Here is a 20,608-nt window from a genome sequence, read left to right as displayed (position 1 = left end):
AACTCAAGGACTGATGACCGGACGTTCTCCTTTAGGATTATCTGGTAGAGAGCAGAATTCATGTTTCCCTCAATTATTGCAAGTCACCCTGGCCCTGAAGCAGCAAACACTTACCACACATCACACTTCCACCACGCTTGACCGAAGATATGATGTTCTTTTTGTGGAATTCTGTGTTTGATTTACGCCAGATATAATGGGACCCCTGTCTTCCAAACAGTTCCACTTTCAACTCATCAGTCCACAGAACATCCTCCCAAAAGGTTTGAGGATCATCAAAGAATGTTTTAGCTAAGTTCAGATGAGCCTTAATGTTCTTCTGGGTTATCACTGGTTTTTGCCTCGCCCCTCTTCCATTGATGGCATTTTTGACCAGTGTCTTTCTGATATGGAGTCATGAACAGTGACCTTTATTGATGCGAGAGAGGTCTGCAGTTCCTTGGATGTTGTCCTGGCTTTTTGTGACTTCCTGGATGAGTCGTCGCTGTGCTCTTGGTGGAATTTTGGAAGGTCAGTCACTTCTGGGAAGGTTCACTACTGTGCCAATTTTTCTCCATTTGGAGATAATGTCTCTCACTGTGGTTCTTTGGAGTCCCTGAGCCTTTGAAATAGCTTTGTAACTCTCCCCAGACTGATGTATTTCAATCACCTTTTTCCTTTTTCTGGAATTTCTTTCAACCTTGGCATAATGTGACCTTTTAGCTTCATGCTGCTGAAAAAGTTATATTTAGGTGTTGATTTGATTGAACAGGACTGGCAGTAATCAGGCCTGGGTGTCTAGTCTAGCTGAACCCCATTATGAATGCAGTTTCATAAATTTGGGGATTTTGAAACTAAGGGGAAAAATACATTTTCACACAGGCCCAGTTGGTATTGGATAACTTTTTGATTCAATAAATAGCATTATCATTTAAAAACTGTATTTTGTGTTTACTCAGATTGCCTTTGTTTTTATGTTAGAATTTGTTTAAATATTTGAAACCATTTAGAATGAGACATACACAAACAGAAGAAATGAGGATGGGGCAAATACTTTTACACAGTACTATACATAAAGAGGGATAAATAGGCACAACCCCTTTATATTCCTTTTCTCATTTTAAATAAGAGCCTATGAAAATGGTAAACAATAACACATCATTACACATATTTAATGGCCCAGTGAATAGCAATGAACTGTCAGGACATTTTATTCATCAAGGGTCTGTGAAGGACAATGTCACACCAAAGTCCTCCTTATAGATGTTCCAGGTCTTCGTTTTGTGTGGATTGTCCAGCTCTTCCCTTGAGAGATGGAGCCTTTGACACAAACATCAAAACAGAATTATTAGTGAGCTCCTTGAAGGATCTATATAACTTCCCAAATCATCTCTCATATCAGCACTGTCCCAACTATTGACAAAGATCTACCTGTTGTTCTCTACAAAAGAGGTGTTGAACCAGAAATAGAACAGACAGTCCTTGTAACACTTTGGCAGACCCTGGACAGAGAGAAAAAGTGATGTTCAGGTAACAGGAAAAAGTTGTTATCAGTACTAACTCATTTAAACTTCATTAAAGAAACAGTTCCCTAAAAAACATCATGAAAGATGCAGGTAACTTACAGCACTGGACTCAAACATGACCTTCACATCTCCAGTCACAACAGGCCCTTCCTGAAAACTGATCACCACTGCATTGTTACTAGTGTCAGAAAACATCTGGTAAAAAAAACAAAACCTGATGGGACAACCGGATTGGAACAGGAGTCATACATTTCAGTATTTAGCCTAAATGCTTTATGACAATTGAGAGCTATAGATGTTCAATGTGATTTATCTAAGTAGGATATGTTCTTGGATCAACAAAGTTTATTGTTCCTGAAACAACATATGTAAAATCGCAATGATTGTTTGATGGGAATGATGTTCAAGAACCAGAAAAGGATGCTGATCCAGTTAAGCAGCTTTACTGGGCTACATTCTAAAAGTATATGTGCCAATTTGCCACAAGTAAGCTAAAAGGTGTGAAACCAACACCTTTAGGGCTTATGAAAGAGAATGGTTACTAAAACATAATTTTAACATGACAAAAAATTCAGTTGGTGACACTTACTGCACAATTCACCTGTCTGGCACAAACACACTGGAAGACCAGTTCTCGTTTCACAATGATCCTCACTTTCAGGTCACTGCCGTTACCATTCCCCACACCTGTAGAACAACCACAGCACAACCAATGGGGAAAATACATTATGTATAAACAGTACTGACTACTGTAATCTTATTTTGTCAAAAAAGTAGTGTAATGCATTACAATTGAAATTCTTTTAGTCAGATTAGAGTTACTGACTGTGATGGAGAGCCTGCTAGTCAGTCTCCATCACAGGATTTACTGTGTTCAAAGAACTTATTTATTGTTTTACTCACCATTTTAAAATATTTATGGTGGATTTATTGTGCAAATGGTTTATCCATCTTATTGTATATGTTTTAACTCTCATTTTGTTCTTATGTATTTATTACATTATACTGAATTTAAGAATAAGGAGGTGAGGGTTAATTTTATTTAAGATAATTGTATGTTCCGATTAGTTGTGGCAGGAAAACATTTTCTATTTAAGCCAGCTGCCACTAAGGGGAAGGAAAAAAAGATGGATGACAAGTGTGTGAGCACAATGACAATGTCATGCCAGCACTGCTTGAGTGCAAATATACTCTGGTCTCAATGGTTGAGGGATGGGAGTATGTACTGCTGTTAGTACCAAAAACAAGTGCTAATGTTTAGACTGTTTTTAATGTAACCTTGTTTTTATGATTGCTTTTAAACACTCTTTATTTACATATTTTGCACCTCAAATGGATTAAACATCTTTTTAGAATGCCATTCCTTCTCTCTGGTGTGATTCTCCTTGTGACTGCTCCGGTCCCTATCACACTGACCTTCAATTAAGTTAATTACCTGTAAGTACACATATTTCAACATATGAAATATGTTCATGTGGCTCATAAGTGTGCATCCCATAATGAGTCATAGTAAAAGAGAAAAGCATCTTATTAATTGGAGTTAAGTCTAAAAACAGAAACTTTTCGGTGAAAATTGTTTTAGAAAGTAAATTAAAAAGTAACTTAAAAGTACATTTAATATGGTTACTTTTTATTAAGTAATTAGTAAAGTATTCTGATTACATTTTTAGATAAGTAATTAGTCATTTGAAGTAGATTACTGTTTTTGAATAACCAACACTGTGTATATACAAGCTTTAATCGTGGGCTGAGCTAGAGGGTGGCCAGGTCATGGCCACCATGGACAGATGCCTGGCCACCTCATTGACCAACCTCTCTCTCAATGACCTCTATAATACATTTTTCTTAAGCAAAATTGGTGTTTCTTTAATAAATAAAAAAAACACGCTGAGGACTTTTCAGGTGGGCGCACCAATTAAACATGCATTTTCGGTTATTTTTATGACGGGAACCCTCAAGCTGCGCAACTCCTGTGAGATTCACCCTAGCTACAAGCAGAGCACGTGCGCTCTGGCGAGATTTTCCACAGTGTTCTAAGTTATCATCTTCACAGTGTTTTCAACGTGCAAACGAAGCAGTCCAGCTTCGGCGCCTGGCTCTATTGCATTAGTGAGTGAGCATGTGAATCCTGCACGCAAACGTACTGTCTCGTTTCATGCAAGCTAATAAAATCATATGGAAATTATTTTTATTCATTTATGCTTCCAAAATTGAGTTTTTCTAACTGTAGAAAAACTGCAGCTATAGGAAACTAGTTCACATGTTTACTTTGATGTCACCAAATTAAGTCAAATTATATTTGTCATATTTTTTTTTATAATGAAATGTATGATACAGGGTTTTTACATGTTTAATGTCAATGTTCTTTTCACTTTTTGGTACATTTGAAATAAACCTAGACATTCTAACCTGATGAAGAGTAGGACTAAATTAATGAGCAGTTTCTGCAGTAAGGCTGATTTGTTTTGATTTTGCTCAGGTGTATGTATGTCTTTAACAGACCTCAAAATGAAGAGAAAGATAGTAGATATAGTATTCGTTTTCATTAAGAGTAGCAAGAATCTGAGGCACAGGTCATTGACATGCAGCAGGGGCATCATGCACCTTTGTTTTGGAGGGGGCACTAAGGTCTGCCACCCCAACCCCAATCCAACCCCACTCTCAAGGAAACACTATAACTTTTCAAGAACTATTTGCAGCTCTATGTCAATAAATGTCTATTTGTAATGGTTGCATTTGGTTACATTTTATAAGGTGGAGTGCATGACTTCTACAAGCGCTTTTACATCACTTTTTTGCAATCTTTGCAACTCTTTTTCACAAGCACTTTCCTTACACAACACAAGAGGTTGTGCAAACGGTGCCAGCACAAACACAAAATGCCCACAACTGCTTCAGCTCAACAGAGAGTGAAAACATGTAGTCTATCTCTGACTGAGACAATCATATAAATATAATATTTGTGTTCAGTGTAAGTGATAGCTAATAAAAGCTAAGAATAATGTATCTAATTATAGCTAATAGTTCATTTTCAGCTTTTATATAACTTTTAATTCTTCATAACATATTTGAACCACGAATATGGTCTTGAATGTCTTAAATATGGCCACAATGCACTATATCGGGACTTTTTTGTTGATGTTATTGTTGTTGCAACAATTTCAGATATACATCAAACAAGGCACCAAAGCATTATGACAAACATCTCAACTAAGCTGAGCAGACAACACCATAATGGTAAATGAGGGGGAAAAAACAAAACAAAAATATATTCTTTTAGTAAATCAAAGTTAGGTTCCTCCAAGACTTTCTCCATAATTTAGTGGCATTTTTCTTCTTAATCGATCTCAATGAACTTAAAAATAAATGTACTTCATTCAAACAATCTTGAACACAGGTTGGGTCTTATTTGTAGCTTTGTGTATAAACATATAGCCAGTATAATTATGTAATTTATAATGTACTCCTTGTCTTTGTTTCCCATGATAGTGGGATTATCATATTAGCATTAAGAAAAGAGAGTGTAAAGAAACCACAAAATCTGTCAAATGCATTTCAGCACCAAAGTAAATGAACAGTGAGCCGATCAAACAAAAACATAAACATGATCTATATTAAATAATATAAAAACACTGCTTGACTGTTCCACAGAGATCAGACATAGTTGGCAAACATTAACTGCACTGAAGTTGATGCAATGAATTAGTGATAACATCATGCTTTCCCTTGGTGCTCGTCAACCTTTCCCATGATCTCCGAAGCATCACTGGGCATCATGTATAGTGGAACGTATGTGACTCGACTGAATTTGGACTGACAAAATTTAGACATGTAAAAAAAGATTCGTTTGTACATTCAATAAACATTGAATTTAATATTGAAGGTGCAAATTCGGTTTTGGAAGTTCAATTAATCCATTAAAAAATCTAAGGGGGCATTTGCCCCCTCAGTGTGTATGGGCATGACTTCTCTGACATGCAGGGTGATCTAGGTGATCTGATTTTCTTTCTTTCTGTGCCAACCAGTGATTGCTGAACCCTGCCCGGCCACCCCTGTATAGAATTATAAAATTCCTTGCTCCGCCACTGGCAAATCTTTGATTACAGAGTGAAATATATGTAAATATTCAGTAATGTATCATGAATAAGCTACCATTGATAAATTAATTTTTATATCTTTATAAAATGAAGCAAAACGTTTTTTTTTTGTAGTTGGCATGATTGCTGACCTCAAATTCTGACCTCTGATGGAGTGAATTTGAATGCCCGTTATCCTCAGGCTCTTCTGAGGTGGCAGCTGACGGTTGTATTGGTTTTTCATGATCTCATAATACCCAACGTACCTGCTCTGCAATAGCAAAAAAGAAATGAACAATAAAATCAAAACATGATTATATTATTTTCATCATCTCCAGACTGAATTCATAAATTCTAATGTAGAGTGTCTCACCTGAGAGGGAGTTTCAACACCCTGGAACTTAGAACTAATACTTTTATCAGTCCGTCTTTCCCCGAAGTAGTCCAAACTCTCCTGTAAAATTGTTTAGTAAAATGAATTACTTGGAAAGGCAAAGGCTCTAAATCTAAACAAATCTTAACCCTATAAATTTGTGCATATCATAGTTGATACATGTGATAAGCTTGGGTGACCATACGTCCTCTTTTTCCCAGACATGTCCTCATTTTCTGACCTTTAAAAACGTTCGGCCGGGATTTCTAAGTCTAGGATTTGGCTTTAGTTGCATTATGATGTGCATCTGGTCTAATACTTCATTGTGTGTGCACGCATATTTGCATTGCTTTAACCCCTCTTTGTAAGTCCCGCCTTCTTGCACACCAATTGGTCGATTATAAGAAGCTTGCAGAAACTATTGGCCAAATTTCAGCCTGTCAATCTTTCCGCGAGGCCATGCGAAGCGCTGTTGTGTTCGGACTCAAACAGTTGCTTTACAGTAGCAGTAAATGACAGCTGAGTGGAAACTATGTCCAAACGAAAGTGCAAATTTACAGAAGATTTGCACAAAAAATCATCCAAGTCGAGACCTGTGGGAAGCAGAATGTATGACATGTAAAGCTGGCACTTACACTCACCTAAAGGATTATTAGGAACACCTGTTCAATTTCTCATTAATGCAATTATCTAATCAACCAATCACATGGCAGTTGCGTCAATGCATTTAGTTGTGTGGTCCTGGTCAAGACAATCTCCTGAACTCCAAACTGAATGTCAGAATGGGAAAGAAAGGTGATTTAAGCAATTTTGAGCGTGGCATGGTTGTTGGTGCCAGACGGGCCGTCTGAGTATTTCACAATCTGCTCAGTTACTGGGATTTTCACGCACAACCATTTCTAGGGTTTACAAAGAATGGTGTGAAAAGGGAAAAACATTCAGTATGCGGCAGTCCTGTGGGCGACATGCCTTGTTGATGCTAGAGGTCAGAGGAGAATGGGCCGACTGATTCAAGCTGATAGAAGAGCAACTTTGCCTGAAATAACCACTCGTTACAACCGAGGTATGCAGCAAAGCATTTGTGAAGCCACAACACGCACAACCTTGAGGCGGATGGGCTACAACAGCAGAAGACCCCACCGGGTACCACTCATCTCCACTAAAAATAGGAAAAAGAGGCTACAATTTGCAAGAGCTCACCAAAATTGGACAGTTGAAGACTGGAAAAATGTTGCCTGGTCTGATGAGTCTCGATTTCTGTTGAGACATTCAGATGGTAGAGTCAGAATTTGGCGTAAACAGAATGAGAACATGGATCCATCCTCTGATGGCTACTTCCAGCAGGATAATGCACCATGTCACAAAGCTCGAATCATTTCAAATTGGTTTCTTGAACATGACAATGAGTTCACTGTACTAAAATGGCCCCCACAGTCACCAGATCTCAACCCAATAGAGCATCTTTGGGATGTGGTGGAACGGGAGCTTCGTGCCCTGGATGTGCATCCCACAAATCTCCATCAACTGCAAGATGCTATCCTATCAATATGGGCCAACATTTCTAAAGAATGCTTTCAGCACCTTGTTGAATCAATGCCACGTAGAATTAAGGCAGTTCTGAAGGCGAAAGGGGGTCAAACACAGTATTAGTATGGTGTTCCTAATAATCCTTTAGGTGAGTGTATGTGTCAGTTGCTAAAAAAGGTGAAAAAAGTGTCCTCTTTTTGGTAAACCAGACTATGTTCACCGTAGATAAGCCTCTATATCATTAACATGATGAAAACTGCTGGAAAAAACTATTGTATGTAAATGTACTAGATGTCTACAGCCTACTGGTGAGTTTTCATGCTCTTCTAGAAGAAGAGCACCTTGTAATATAATTTCCAAAACAGCCTCCTTCGTATTGAGATGCATTTGTCTTGCACTTTAAAATCTTTGCTGATTTTGATCAAGTAAAAGCAGGGACTAAAACCATTAATAACACGCTTTTTAAAATGACAGTACTCTGCGCTAAGGGGTGGGTGAAAAACCAACTGCACCGTTGCCAGATCTTACAAGAGAAGCAAGCAAACTGGTCTGGAAAAACAAGATCAAAATAATCCACTTGCCTAAAAATAATGAAAAAATAAAAAATAAATGTATTGTGATTTATCACAATAGAAATCATAATAAGCATACAGTTAATTAACAGTGAGTCAAATTAATTAAAGATCTGCTTCAGAGTCAAAACTGTATTAATACATCATATCTAACTATATTTCTGTGAAGACTTGGAAACAACTGAGAAAAGTACTTTTTACATCTAACAAATGTTTTCCTTGTATCTGACTTAGCTGTGCATGAATATTTAGTAAATATACATAGTTCTTAAAAAGGTCTTCATTCACAGAATACAACATCCACACGGACAATTAGTCTCCTTCAGGTTCAAAGCACATCTTTCATTTTTTTCAGGCAGCATGAAGTGGTGTTGTTCCAAAAATATATTGTGATAAACCCTTTAACCTTTAGTTTCATGAAAAAATTATTGTAAAAAATGTACCTGTTATAACCGGTTTTCAGCATTTAAAAATAAAGTTTTCACTCCGTTTTTCATTTTCGTTCCTTGAACAGTTTTTAGTCTGAGTAAAAGTAACAATAACGTTTATATTGTTACTGATATTTCAAAATGAGTATGTGCTGAATTGAGGCAACTTGTGCTTGGTTAAAAGTTTGTATGTTATTTTATAGAAAGAATATGTTGAAATGTGTGTATCAAATACGATACAGCAGGCTTTTGAGTTATCTCTAAATCATCATTACATTACATTCATGCCCACCTCAATAAAAACACAGAGCTTTAAAATACTTACGTGTAATGTTTATAAAATGTTTATAATGTGACCTGATGTTTATATGTATTTTTATATCTGCACCCTGCTCTGTTATTATAAAGATCTCCTTATTTTACATTACAAGCTATTATGATGTCATCCTACAATAACTTGAAACCCAGTTAAATAATTTGTTCGTATTTTTTAAATGTAAATATAGTTTTTGTTGCATAAAAAAACATATGATTTTAATAGTTTTTTAAATATGTTATTAATATTTTATGTGCTGAATTACAATGTCATACTTTTCTATCTTTGATATTTCAAAAAACTAAACAAAAAACAAGGGAATCCTCTTAAGATACCGCAAGATTTAATATTGTGGCACGTATTGAAGATACATTTAAATAACAAAAATTCTATACAAAAATTAATTGCTGAATCTTAGGAGACCTTGGAATCACGAAATGAAATATGACACAAAGAAAAAAAGTATTCAAAAAATAAATAGTATTTAGATTTTGGCTGTAGTTTCAAAACAGATCTGCATTTTTATAAAAAAATGTATTGACATTTCTGACTGTTATTTCATAATGTCTGTCTTTATAGGGTTAAAACATCAAATGTACCTGTGCACTCTCAAACTGGTCATTATCAATGAGCCACGTACACACCATAGTCCCAGTTCGTCCTGTTGGACAAAATCAGAACAGACGTCAAAGTCAGAATTGTGATCCTGAACTTTAATAAAGTATGACAGGTAAAAATAATCAATAAATCAGAAGTCAGAAATACACAAAATAACCCATTAGGAAGAAAGAATATGTACTGTATAAACATTTCAAAAGTAGAGTTAAATTCAAGAGCACATATAGCACATCATCCAATAGTGTCTAAAAAAGGTTAACCTTTCCCTCCTTTGCAATGAATGGCGATCACATTCCATGAATCTAATGCCATCCACTCCCTAACACTGGCCGTGTACCGCAGCATGTCCCTAACAGTATCAAAAACAGACCGAGATCAATACACCTGATCTTGAGCTTCAAGCATTCATCAAAGATGAACATATTCTTGTCCAAAAATACTGTGAAATCAAAAAAAGGTTTTGAGGATCAGTTGTGATGATAGCAATCTTACTCAAGCGATGGCACATTGTGGTCATCTATCGGAACACGGTCCACTCTGTAGTGAAAGAATTTTGGGTCGTAACTGTTCTCACCTGAAACAAGAGGTCAATTTGGGTATTATCATTTTCATGTAAATTTGAAAATAAGAAAATGGTTTGAAATGTATTTTTATTGTCTATAAATGCAAGACACTAGACACAGACAACAGAATTGTCTACTCACTACAGAGATTATACACCTTGTAATGATCGAGATGTTTGGTGTCCAGGAATCTAGCAACCTCCTGAAATTTGTCACATTTATTTATTGATGATCACAAACTTTTTTTCATGTAAATTTTAAGCAAATATTCTTAGTTCAGTCATGAAGCTCCATATAGCCCAAGCTTATATATTCTTTGAATATGTAATCTGTTAAAAAAATCGGCTTGCATTGTACAGATGATTGATCCTTCAACTTTAAATCTGTTAGCCAATCAACTTTGTTGATTGCAGGTAAGCCGGTTTCACTGCAGCACACTCTGAAACTCTCCTCCTCCTCAGCACCACAGGTCTAATTTGCTTTAAGGTGATTTAATGTATATCTGATTAAACAGCAGCAAGTTCAACATGCCTGATTCAGCATATCTTATGTATATCTAGTTATGCAGCAGTAGCACCACATTGTACATGCACAACACATCATGTCTTTGCACAGTAGAAAGCCTTCACACTTGCTCTGCAGCAGCAGCAGTGTAAACAGATCTAGTCCATATAGATCAAGCCTACCAACATGCCATTAGAGGTCTGCAACCCGACCCAGGCCTGATGGAACCTGACAAACCACCTGGTTGCAGTCCGGGTTCTGTTTCGATGTGTCAAGTTAAAAATAACTGCTTTCTGTTTCATTCGTTGTACTTCGTCTAGCTTCTTTTAAGCATTGGTGTCACAAAGATTCCATGTTCTGAATAAGTTCAGGCTGCAAAGAGGACTTAAAGTGACTGTTATATTGTTACACTTAATTCCAGATTGTTCAGCACATGCCAAAATTTGCACTTGATAAACGGTAAGCCAATGTTTTTTTATCTTCTGCTTTAGTGTTGTGGGGCCGGCGTGTATTGTAAAAATTGTACTATTACTATACTGTCATGAATGTTACCTAGGATGCTTACATAAAATACAGCATATTGCAACAATAATCGATTGAGGAAAATATGATAAAGTGAGTGATTGATTTCGGGTTCAGGACCGGTTCGGACTTAAAATCTGCCGTGCCGGTCGTGTCAGGTAGGGTCGGATCCCACAGTCTCGGGTAAGGGTTGGGTTTGGGCTTTATTTTAAGGCCTATGCAGACTTCTACTTACCATATCAATTATAAAACCTTAACTTTATTCTGATAGTTGCCATGACTGAACTTCATTGTAATATTTACTTAAATTTATATTCACATTCATTATCCTAAAATGAATGCAAATGCTTTTAAACTCTTGTCAACTTACTCTGATGGGGTTCCGATAGAGCGCTTGCTTACCAGAAGATGGAAATGACATGGCAATGACTCTTTCTGAGGGATAAAAAGAAAAACAGTGGGGATTTCAAATGACTTACTTTTGATGCTAAATAAATGATGAATAAGTCAAATCAAGAAGAAACTGACGTAATGGTTTAATATCTGCTGCCTGGATTAAAAAAGCAAACCAAGGTAAGCAACAAAACCTGTGACATATGTGAGGTCCAAATCAAACCCATCTTTTTGGTACCGTCTTTTGTTTTCGGACACCTGCAAAAATTGCAGACATATTCAGAAATCACAATATGAGATCATAATCAGATTGTCATCAAAAAATTACCCGTTAAATGCTTCTGGGGTGTTTAAGTCACTCACCATTCTCCTGGTGACCTTTTCGAGCTCTTTCTTCTGAGAGGCCAGTCTGAAAATGCGTACCAGAATAACGATCCTCAGAGATCTAAGGAACGTGACCACCCTGCAAACAAAGAGTCAAATATCAATATAACGGTTGTTATCTCAACCATTGTAAATGACGACCTTAGATATGATTTAACACACAAAAAAGTTCTCTGTGCTGTACCTGGGAATCAGGCTGGCTCCTGAGAGATCGGAGAATGTGTAGATCATGGTGACCACCAGCGTAATGGCCACAATACCAGCATCTATAATATTCAGGTTTGAGCTGAAATACACCTTGAATCTAAGAAATAAGAACATTGTATTGTATTAATTTATTTATTTATTTTGAGATTGCTATGGTGTAGAATAGATTTATACATACAGAATATTACCTGGGCTTTTGGGCCAGGTATTGACTACACTAAAAAAAAAAAAAGTAGTTGAAACACTACTAACCCTTCTATATAAACACGGAGTAGCACATCAATGAGGAAAAAGAAGGAGATGGCGAGGGAAATGGCCTCCAATGCACTTTCAGCCTCACAGCTCTTGTTAGATAATGACAAATCCGCAATGACCAGTACAATGTCCACGATGATTAGTACCAGACCAAAAACACTATAAATTAAATCAACATTTTACAAAAATTACATTTCATAAAGACTTTTAGATGGCAACTAGTGCCATGAAACAACAGTGGTACCTTCACAATAAGATGTGCAAATAACTACTAGGACTTTATCTAAGCAAATAAAGGTCTCGAGAGCCTTTTATGTGGTATTTGGTATAGAATGATGCCACTCACCGAAATCCAAAGGACATCACAAAAGGAGCTATTGTCTTTCGGATACGACTGCAAAACAAACAGAAGACAGTGTGAGAAATTACAACGTCCAGAGCAACAAGCTAATTTTCACTGTCAACAAATCATACATTTCACTTACTGGTGCATGGTGTCTGGCTCCTCACTCTGTTCCTTTCCATCATCGATCTGCACCTCTGCTTCCTCTTTCATTCCATTACTGGACCACATATAACAGAAACACAAAAATATGAGAAGATGACACAATTAAAAATATGCATTGTTCAAAAAGGCTTTCAAACGCTTTACAACACCAGCTCTTACTGTAATTTCTTAATCACAGCCTCTGAGTGTTGCTGAATCACTCATTTAAAGATGGGGGAGAAAAGGTCATGATGCCGGTGAAGTGTTAGTAACTTTAATTGAATGTTATTCACTTGCCCATTAACTTCCTTGGAATCTAGCCCAGGCTTAAAATGTACCGATGTCATTTGTGTATGTTTTATGCTTTTTTTTCTTCTGAAAAATGGAAAGAAACATTCGAGAAAAACTTTAAATGAGTTTAGGGTCAACCAAGTTAAACCAGTTACAAACAGTTTTATCAAATGCAAACATATGGTGATTCCTAAATATTGTAATAAAATAAAAATAAATATATTAAATATTAAAATATAAAATTAAATATGAATTACAATGTTCATAAAATGATATACTGTGTGTGTGTATATATATATATTACAAATATCAAATAACATTGAAAAACAAAGCAGAAATAGGTCTAACACAAACATCTGACACATAAATAATCTGTACTTACTTTATAGGCTACCTATAAATCCTCTGAGGGTCCAGATTCAAGGTTTCAGATGTGGATTAAGAACTTTTTTTCTGTTTAATATCCATGGATCACTAATGCCATAATTAATGCTAATAATCTGTAACCAGAAGTTTTATAAATCAAATATGTGATGTAGACCAAAATTAAATAAACTTCAGAAAATGTACCGCACGGCGAAATCGTTTATTTGTTATAATCTTGTTTTAACAAGTTCATGTCAAATGAATGTGAGCAAGAGTGACACAAACCAACAGCGCTTCCGGGAAAACGAGGTTCCTTCCCTTTTATTGGATTGCAGCTTTTTCTGTTTTCTGCTCTCTTGAAAATCACGCATTCCTTCAACAGCATTTCTGCGTTTCGTCTCTCCACGAGTAGTTTTCTTATTCCTTCCATTTACATTCTTCTCTTCTCTTCTCTTCTCTTCTCTTCTCTTCTCTTCTCTTCTCTTCTCTTCTCTTCTCTTCTCTTCTCTTCTCTTCTCTTCTCTTCTCTTCTCCTGTTGTAGACGTATATGTCAAGCCGTTTTAGCTTTTAACACTAGCCTATAACTTTAACTTTAGCCTATAATTTTCACTAGTTAAAATTCTGATTCTTGTTATCAAGAATGTAATTTTCACAAGTGGAAATGCCAATTGTTGATATCAGAAATTACATTTCCATTAGTAAAAGTGTGAATTCTTGATATGAAAAATGACATCATCAAAATTCTTGATAACAAAAATGGGATTTCAACTAGTAAAAACCATAATTCTTGATATCTGTAATTGTGCTTCTATAAAATTCATTGATCTGTAATAACTCTGTAATGTTTATGATATCTGTGGCTTTATGCATAGCCACAAACCTCCAAAGCTGAGCCAAAGAGAGACACATTGTTTTCATAATTGTAACTATATACTTGCATCTTGCAATCATTGAAATGCCACTATTACTATGTAAAGCTTTGTGACACCAACAAAGAAAAGAGATCAATTTCACCACCTTAAAGGGATAGTTCACCAAAAAAATAAAAAACACAAATGTAATCTCTTTCATCATTTACTCACTCTCATGATGTGTTTCTTTATAGCTCAGCTTTTGTTGGTGCATTCACTGCTAGTGAATGGTAGCCAGAACTTTGAAGCTCCAAAAAGCACATACAGGCAATATAAAAGGTATCCATGTGACTTCAGAAGTGATATAACAGATGTGGGTTATAAATAGATCAATATTTAAGTCCTTTTTACTATAAATCTCCACTTTCACTTTCAAATTCTTCTTTTGTTTTTGGCGATATGCATTATTCGTGCATATTGTCACCTACTGGGCAGGGAGGAGAATTTATAGTAAAAAAGGACTTAGATATTGATCAGTTTCTCACCCACACCTATCATTTAACTTTAGAAGACATTTAGAAGAAGATTCACAGTAAGCACTGAAGTCGTATGAATTGCCTTTATGCTGCATTTATGCACTTTTTGGAGCTTCAAAGTTCTGGCGTGGTTCACTTGCACTGAATGGATCGACAAAGCTGAGATATTCTTCTAAAAATGTTAATATGTGTTCTGCAGATGAAAGAAAGTCATGCATCTGGAATGGCACGAGGGTGAGTACTGAGAGAATTTTCATTTTTGGGTGGACCATCCCTTTCAATGGTTATTTTCAAGGTTTTTATTTAAATGTACAGTGTTTCCAATGGAATTTAAAATGAAGCACTCCAGAAAAGAACATAGATTGAAGTTTTACCAATTTAAATTCTTCGTGTTTCTCACTGAATTTAAATGTATTATTATTTTGTATTTAAAAAAAAACAGGTTTGATTAACTGGATTTGATTTGATTGGTTTTAAATTTAGCATCAAGACCAGATGCTCCAAGACCCAGACCAATACCAGAGTCTAAAAGACACAGACCTTGACTAGACCACTCTAATGCAAAAAGACATGTCAGTCAAAGAACCAGGCTGTCCATTTCAAATCCAGAAGTGTATTGCAACGTTCATTTCAAGCACTGAACAATCACATCCTCTCCGTTTTAATGTTTTGTTGTGTTTTAGTTCTGGTATGTGTGGAATGGGGAAAAAATGCAACATAATTCTAACCAGCGAACACACTAACGTGGACCATGTGGAACCAACAGAGCCTATAAATAGTCGAAAAAGCCTGGAGGACATTTCATTGACACCTGAACTTACAGAGAGCAGAACAACACATTTTGTGCGTATACATTTATCTTCATGAATTATTTTTCAACACATACCATACTTATTTGTGAAGCTTTTTAAACATTAACATTTTTAATGTCAATGTCAACTTAATTGGAAAGCGGATGTTGTGTATATTTAACGTTTCTATGATTGGAAAATGGCAACAAGATTTGCCAAACTTTTCCCTTTCTTTTCATAGGAATAGATGATAATGCCACAGCCGGTGTTTATCTTGGTGTTTCATGCTCTGATGTTGCTTCAAACCTTGGTACAGTATGTTCACTCTTTAATGACAATATTTGTTAAAAATACAGCCATATAAGAGCCTTTGCCAAATAAGTCATGTTGTCTTTAGCTAATTGAGGCAGAGGAACAATGCCAGATATCTGAAGTGTCAAAGCTGAAGGAAGAAATTCTCAGGCTTAATAATAAATTGTTGGTCGGGGAATGGAAAGTTACATATCTGCGCACTCACCGACGCTTTAATCTCCTGCCCAAACTGGAACTATCACTGGACCACAATAAGACATCTGAAAACAATACTGGACCTTTACTGATCTTACCAAGTACTGGAGGCACACTGATAGTTCACGACAAAGGTAATATTTACCAACCTTAAAATCAGCATGTATATATTTAATTAAACCATACACACTCCTTTGGGATTTGAGAGGTCTTATGTGCTTTTATGACAATTTTCAACTTGCTAACAAAATTCAACTTAATAAAATGTTTCATAAATATTATTTTATATTTTTATATGATTTCTGCCTGTAAAGATAAATAAATGTAGTGAATTTACTAAGATGTCTTTTTTACAGTATACTGTTTATCTATATACAGAATATTATTAGGTTAATTCTGAAATTACAATTATTTTGATTTTGTAAATGATTTTTTTATTATACAGATGCACAGTCTCTGGGATCCCAAAAAAACAAGAAGTAAAACTCCTCAGAACACGTTGGTTGAATCAATTAATTATTATCTCTATAATTTATATTCCCAATAGATTGTTCCGAGTTATATGATAGACTCAAATCAGAAAGTGGATTCTACAGGATTAAACCCAAACCATCATTTGAACCATTCCTTGTGTACTGTGACATGGATGATGGTGGGGGCTGGACTGTGATTCAGAAACGTATCAATGGAAAAGTTGATTTTGAAAGGCAAGTCTATGACTAAAAGTAATATGCATTGGCTTTGTAGTAGTTGCCGAAAGTTTTAGATTCTTACATTTAGACTTATATAAAACAATGTGATTATTTCTCCATTTCTACTCACAGAAAGTGGGAGGATTATAAAAATGGATTTGGTCATTTCCAGTCAAGTAGAGATGAATTCTGGCTTGGGAATGAACGTATTCATGCCTTGCTCAGTGGCGGTAAGATTTCAGAATGAGACTGTGAAATGTGTATGAGCTGGTCATTTTGCATTTCTGTTCCAGAATTATTTATTCTAAATCCTCTTTAGGTGAGAATGTGATGAAAATCAATTTGATGGACTGGAAAGGAGAGAAATCCTATGCTATGTATGAAAACTTCAGGGTTTCAGATGAAAAGGTAAGCTGTTTTCAGTTCCTACCATTACCACCATATTGACAGCTGACGTAATCATCAAGACATTTTTAATGGAGAGCTTCCCATTACAGAAATAAGCATTATAAGCAGTGGTGGACGAAGTACACATACCATGTACTTGAGTTAAAGTAAAGATACTCAAGGTAAAATTTTACTTAAGTAAAAGTAGAAGTGCTGCCTTTAAATATTCACTTGAGTAAAAGTACAAAAGTATTTGCCTTCAAATGTACTTAAGTATCCAAGTACTATGATTTTTTATGGCCATAATGTCCTATTATAATTTGTCACAAGGCTCTTGCTTAACTCAGTCTACATGAAGACTAATGTCACTCTTGGCACACCAATCTATTAATAATATGACATTAATTAGTCAGATGTGTGTGTGTGTGTGTGTATATATATATATATATTTGAATTGAATACATTTTTTGTGTGTTTAATTTTGGAGGGAAGGGGACTGTTCCCATAAGGTATAATACATTTACAGTATTTACTGTATATATTTTTCTCGAGCGTCTATGGTCATAATTATTAACATCCTAATGTACAATACAATTGTAATGTAATGTAATGTAATACATTGTAATGTAATACATTCAAATAAACCTGCACAATGCCATTAAATATAAATATATATATATATATACACACACACGCACGCACGCACGCACGCACGCACGCACGCACGCACGCACGCACGCACACACACATACATAGAATATATATAGCCTATATATTCTATGTTATGGGAGCAGCCAATTTTCCTCCAAAATTAAACACAAAAACGTATTAATGCAGTGTTTCTGCTACTCTCCAGAAAAACAGTGCTATTATATGCAAGTCATTTTAGTGTCAACATAATAAGCAATGTACATTATGCGTCAATATTTACCGATAATTGCTGCAATAATAGCTGCTGCTCTCTGCCCCGCTTAAAATCATTGGCAACGCAATTTGTTTGGAACTATTGAGAGCTACACAAATCACGTGACCGCACGGCAGCGAGATCACTGTCGCAACCATCTATTTTCGCAACTCTCATATTTAACGGCTCTGGGGTGCGTTTCCCGTACAACAACGTAACTTGCTGCTCCACTGCCGTAGTACGATGCACTGTTGAAGAAATCAACTTGCTAGTCACGACTGTTTCCCAAAACCGTATTGTCGCAAATTGGTTGTTCAACCACATTGGTTAATGATGTCACACATGTGGTGGATTAAAAACTACTTTTAATGAATCTGTTCGAATTAATGATCGAATTAATGCTAGATGTTTTGCAATAAATCACGGACATGTCATCTGAGGACTCTCTCATATTTTTCTCAGTTATTTGCTTTATTTCCAGATTCAATCATAGGCTCCTTCTTACGCACTAGAGCACGTTCACACATGCGTACTCTTCAATAACGGTGCTTTAAATCTATTGACAAACTAAAAGACATAAAGGACATTTGTATGTCTTCTAAATAAAAGATACTGATTTTACTGAATGTCATCTTGCTTATTTGGCTCAAGATAATAATTTATTAAGCCCACATGTTATAATAACAAGAAACTCTGCTTCTAACCACAGGTCGAGAGCTGTCGTTCCAACCACACAACTCTGCGATGCTGTTTGCGAATGTTCGTTGGAACGATGGTTTCGGGAAACACCGACTCGTTGAACTATGATGATAACGACGGAACTTGCTACCATAGTTGGCTAACGATGCTTTTGGGAAACGCACCCCTGGTTCAGCGATTAGTAGATGCCGCCAAGGCAAGTTCAAAACAAAGCGCTGGCGCTGTACTGTGATTGGTGGCTCATTTGACCAGTTACATTTTTATCCACTCATAAATAAAAAGGAACGACTGATTTTGAAAATGTAGTAGAGTAAAAAGTAAGATATTTGACTTTGAAATGTAGTGGAGTTAAAGTAAAAGTCTCGCCAAATTTAAATACTTCAGTAAAGTACAGATACATAAAAAAGCTACTTAAGTACAGTAACGAATTACATTTACTTCGTTACTGTCCACCACTGATTATAAGTTCTGCCATCTTGTAATGCAACAAAACTTATACCCTCCCCCATCCTCAGGATAAGTACAGGCTGCACTATGGGATGTACAGTGGTCAGGCAGGGGATGCTCTCTCTGGAGGGGCCAATATGGTGGAGCAGTGGTCAGCCTCCCATAATGGCATGCAATTCAGCACCCGGGACGAGGATCATGACCGCTACCTACAGGGCAGCTGTGCTAAAGAGAACAGGGGAGGCTGGTGGTATAACAGGTGAGTCTTTTCAGCACTGAGCATGGTCTTCTGACCAAGTTTATTGTTACTTATGGGCACTTCTTTACACCAAGCACAGTTAATCTCTTAAGCACATAAGTTTACTTCTCATTTGATTTGCTACTACATTTGTGAATTCCTGTTTGTAAACTCCCCGTCTTGTTTTCTTTGTAAACACGCTGTCCTGTCTTGTTTGTAAACTACCGTCTCATTTGTAATCTCCCTGTCCTGTCTTGATTGTAAAGTCCTTTTCATGTCTTGTTTGTAAACTGTGAACTTCCCATCCTGTTGTGTTTGTAAACTATTTCTCATGTCTGGTTTGTAAAGTCTCTGTCTTGACTTGTTTGTGAACTCTTTCTCATGTCTCGTTTATAAACCCAAAGTCTAACTCATTGGTAAACTATTCCCTGTCCTGTGTTAATGTTTTAGGTGTCATACTACCAATCTAAATGGGAGGTTTTACAGGGGTGGAGAGTATAAAGCCAAGCATGATAATGGTGTGGTCTGGAGCACCTGGAGAGGGTTGTGGTATTCTCTAAGGCACACTACCATGAAGGTCCGGCCCAGCATCTACATGGACAACCAAGGGAGTGGAGCAGGACCAACAGAGTAGCCAATCCAATAAATCATCATACACATTTATGTGCTTAACAGCAACTATAAGGCTAACTGTGGTTATTAGAGCTTTCGGTCAGTCACATATGTGCCAAAAGCAAGGAAGGATCTCAGTGGGATTCTTGGTATAACTAGTGAATAACTAATGTTTTCCTTTATAAAGTGTGTAAAATAATTTCAGTATTGTAGCTTTTTGTTTAGTCAAGTACTGATCAAGCTTTGTATGCATGCAGTGTTTAAATATAATAATAAATACCACAATAAAGAAGCATTTGAATATACTGCAAGTCTTGGCTGAGGTAGCACATCAACAGTGCTATATTGATTTTTCACATTTTCATTCTCAACAGTGAAAAAAAGTAAGATTAACTCTTGCTGCATGCATATTTTCATCTGTCCTTCCAACAGCTACGATTTCACAATGTCCAGTCAAAAACAAATCAACATTTGTGCTATCCAAAATATAATTTCAGTTATTATGCTTTCCCATTGTATCATATTCTTGTGATAATGATATATCATTTCTGCATAA

The 20,608-nt window shown here is 36.1% G+C and overlaps 2 protein-coding genes across 4 annotated transcripts; one reads left to right on the top strand and one right to left on the bottom strand.

The window, feature by feature from the left end:
• Nucleotides 1–934: 934 nt before the first annotated feature.
• On the bottom strand, nt 935–13,512 carry LOC127635906 (phosphatidylinositol 3,4,5-trisphosphate 3-phosphatase TPTE2-like). Of its 2 annotated transcripts, XM_052116192.1 has the most exons (18): nt 13,404–13,512; nt 12,729–12,806; nt 12,590–12,637; nt 12,241–12,402; nt 11,966–12,085; nt 11,761–11,860; nt 11,592–11,655; nt 11,375–11,439; nt 10,120–10,180; nt 9,908–9,989; nt 9,676–9,764; nt 9,397–9,458; nt 5,955–6,035; nt 5,747–5,852; nt 2,095–2,192; nt 1,605–1,700; nt 1,411–1,481; nt 935–1,299 (listed from the first exon to the last, which is right to left on the bottom strand). In XM_052116192.1, exons 2-18 carry the CDS (start codon nt 12,797–12,799, stop codon nt 1,197–1,199), a joined length of 1,479 nt encoding a protein of 492 aa, XP_051972152.1. In that variant the 5' UTR covers nt 12,800–12,806; nt 13,404–13,512; the 3' UTR covers nt 935–1,196. The 2 variants fall into 2 exon arrangements, with proteins under 2 accessions (XP_051972152.1, XP_051972151.1); XM_052116191.1 differs by lacking the exon at nt 13,404–13,512 and having other exon boundaries at nt 12,729–13,163.
• A 1,947-nt stretch (nt 13,513–15,459) lies between these two features.
• fgl1b (fibrinogen like 1B) lies at nt 15,460–20,341 on the top strand. 2 transcript variants are annotated; one of them, XM_052116195.1, is made up of 8 exons: nt 15,460–15,618; nt 15,808–15,876; nt 16,135–16,207; nt 16,621–16,780; nt 16,898–16,995; nt 17,085–17,173; nt 19,271–19,461; nt 19,891–20,341. In XM_052116195.1, the coding sequence occupies exons 2-8, from the start codon at nt 15,814–15,816 to the stop codon at nt 20,072–20,074; spliced, it is 858 nt and encodes a 285-aa protein (XP_051972155.1). In that variant the 5' UTR covers nt 15,460–15,618; nt 15,808–15,813; the 3' UTR covers nt 20,075–20,341. The 2 variants fall into 2 exon arrangements, with proteins under 2 accessions (XP_051972155.1, XP_051972153.1); XM_052116193.1 differs by having other exon boundaries at nt 15,463–15,618; nt 15,964–16,207.
• Nucleotides 20,342–20,608: the final 267 nt, after the last annotated feature.

Source organism: Xyrauchen texanus, chromosome 43 (assembly GCF_025860055.1).
Source record: "Xyrauchen texanus isolate HMW12.3.18 chromosome 43, RBS_HiC_50CHRs, whole genome shotgun sequence".
Taxonomy (NCBI): domain Eukaryota; kingdom Metazoa; phylum Chordata; class Actinopteri; order Cypriniformes; family Catostomidae; genus Xyrauchen; species Xyrauchen texanus.
Note: the sequence above shows the minus strand (reverse complement) of the source record. Positions and strands in the feature narration are given on the sequence as shown.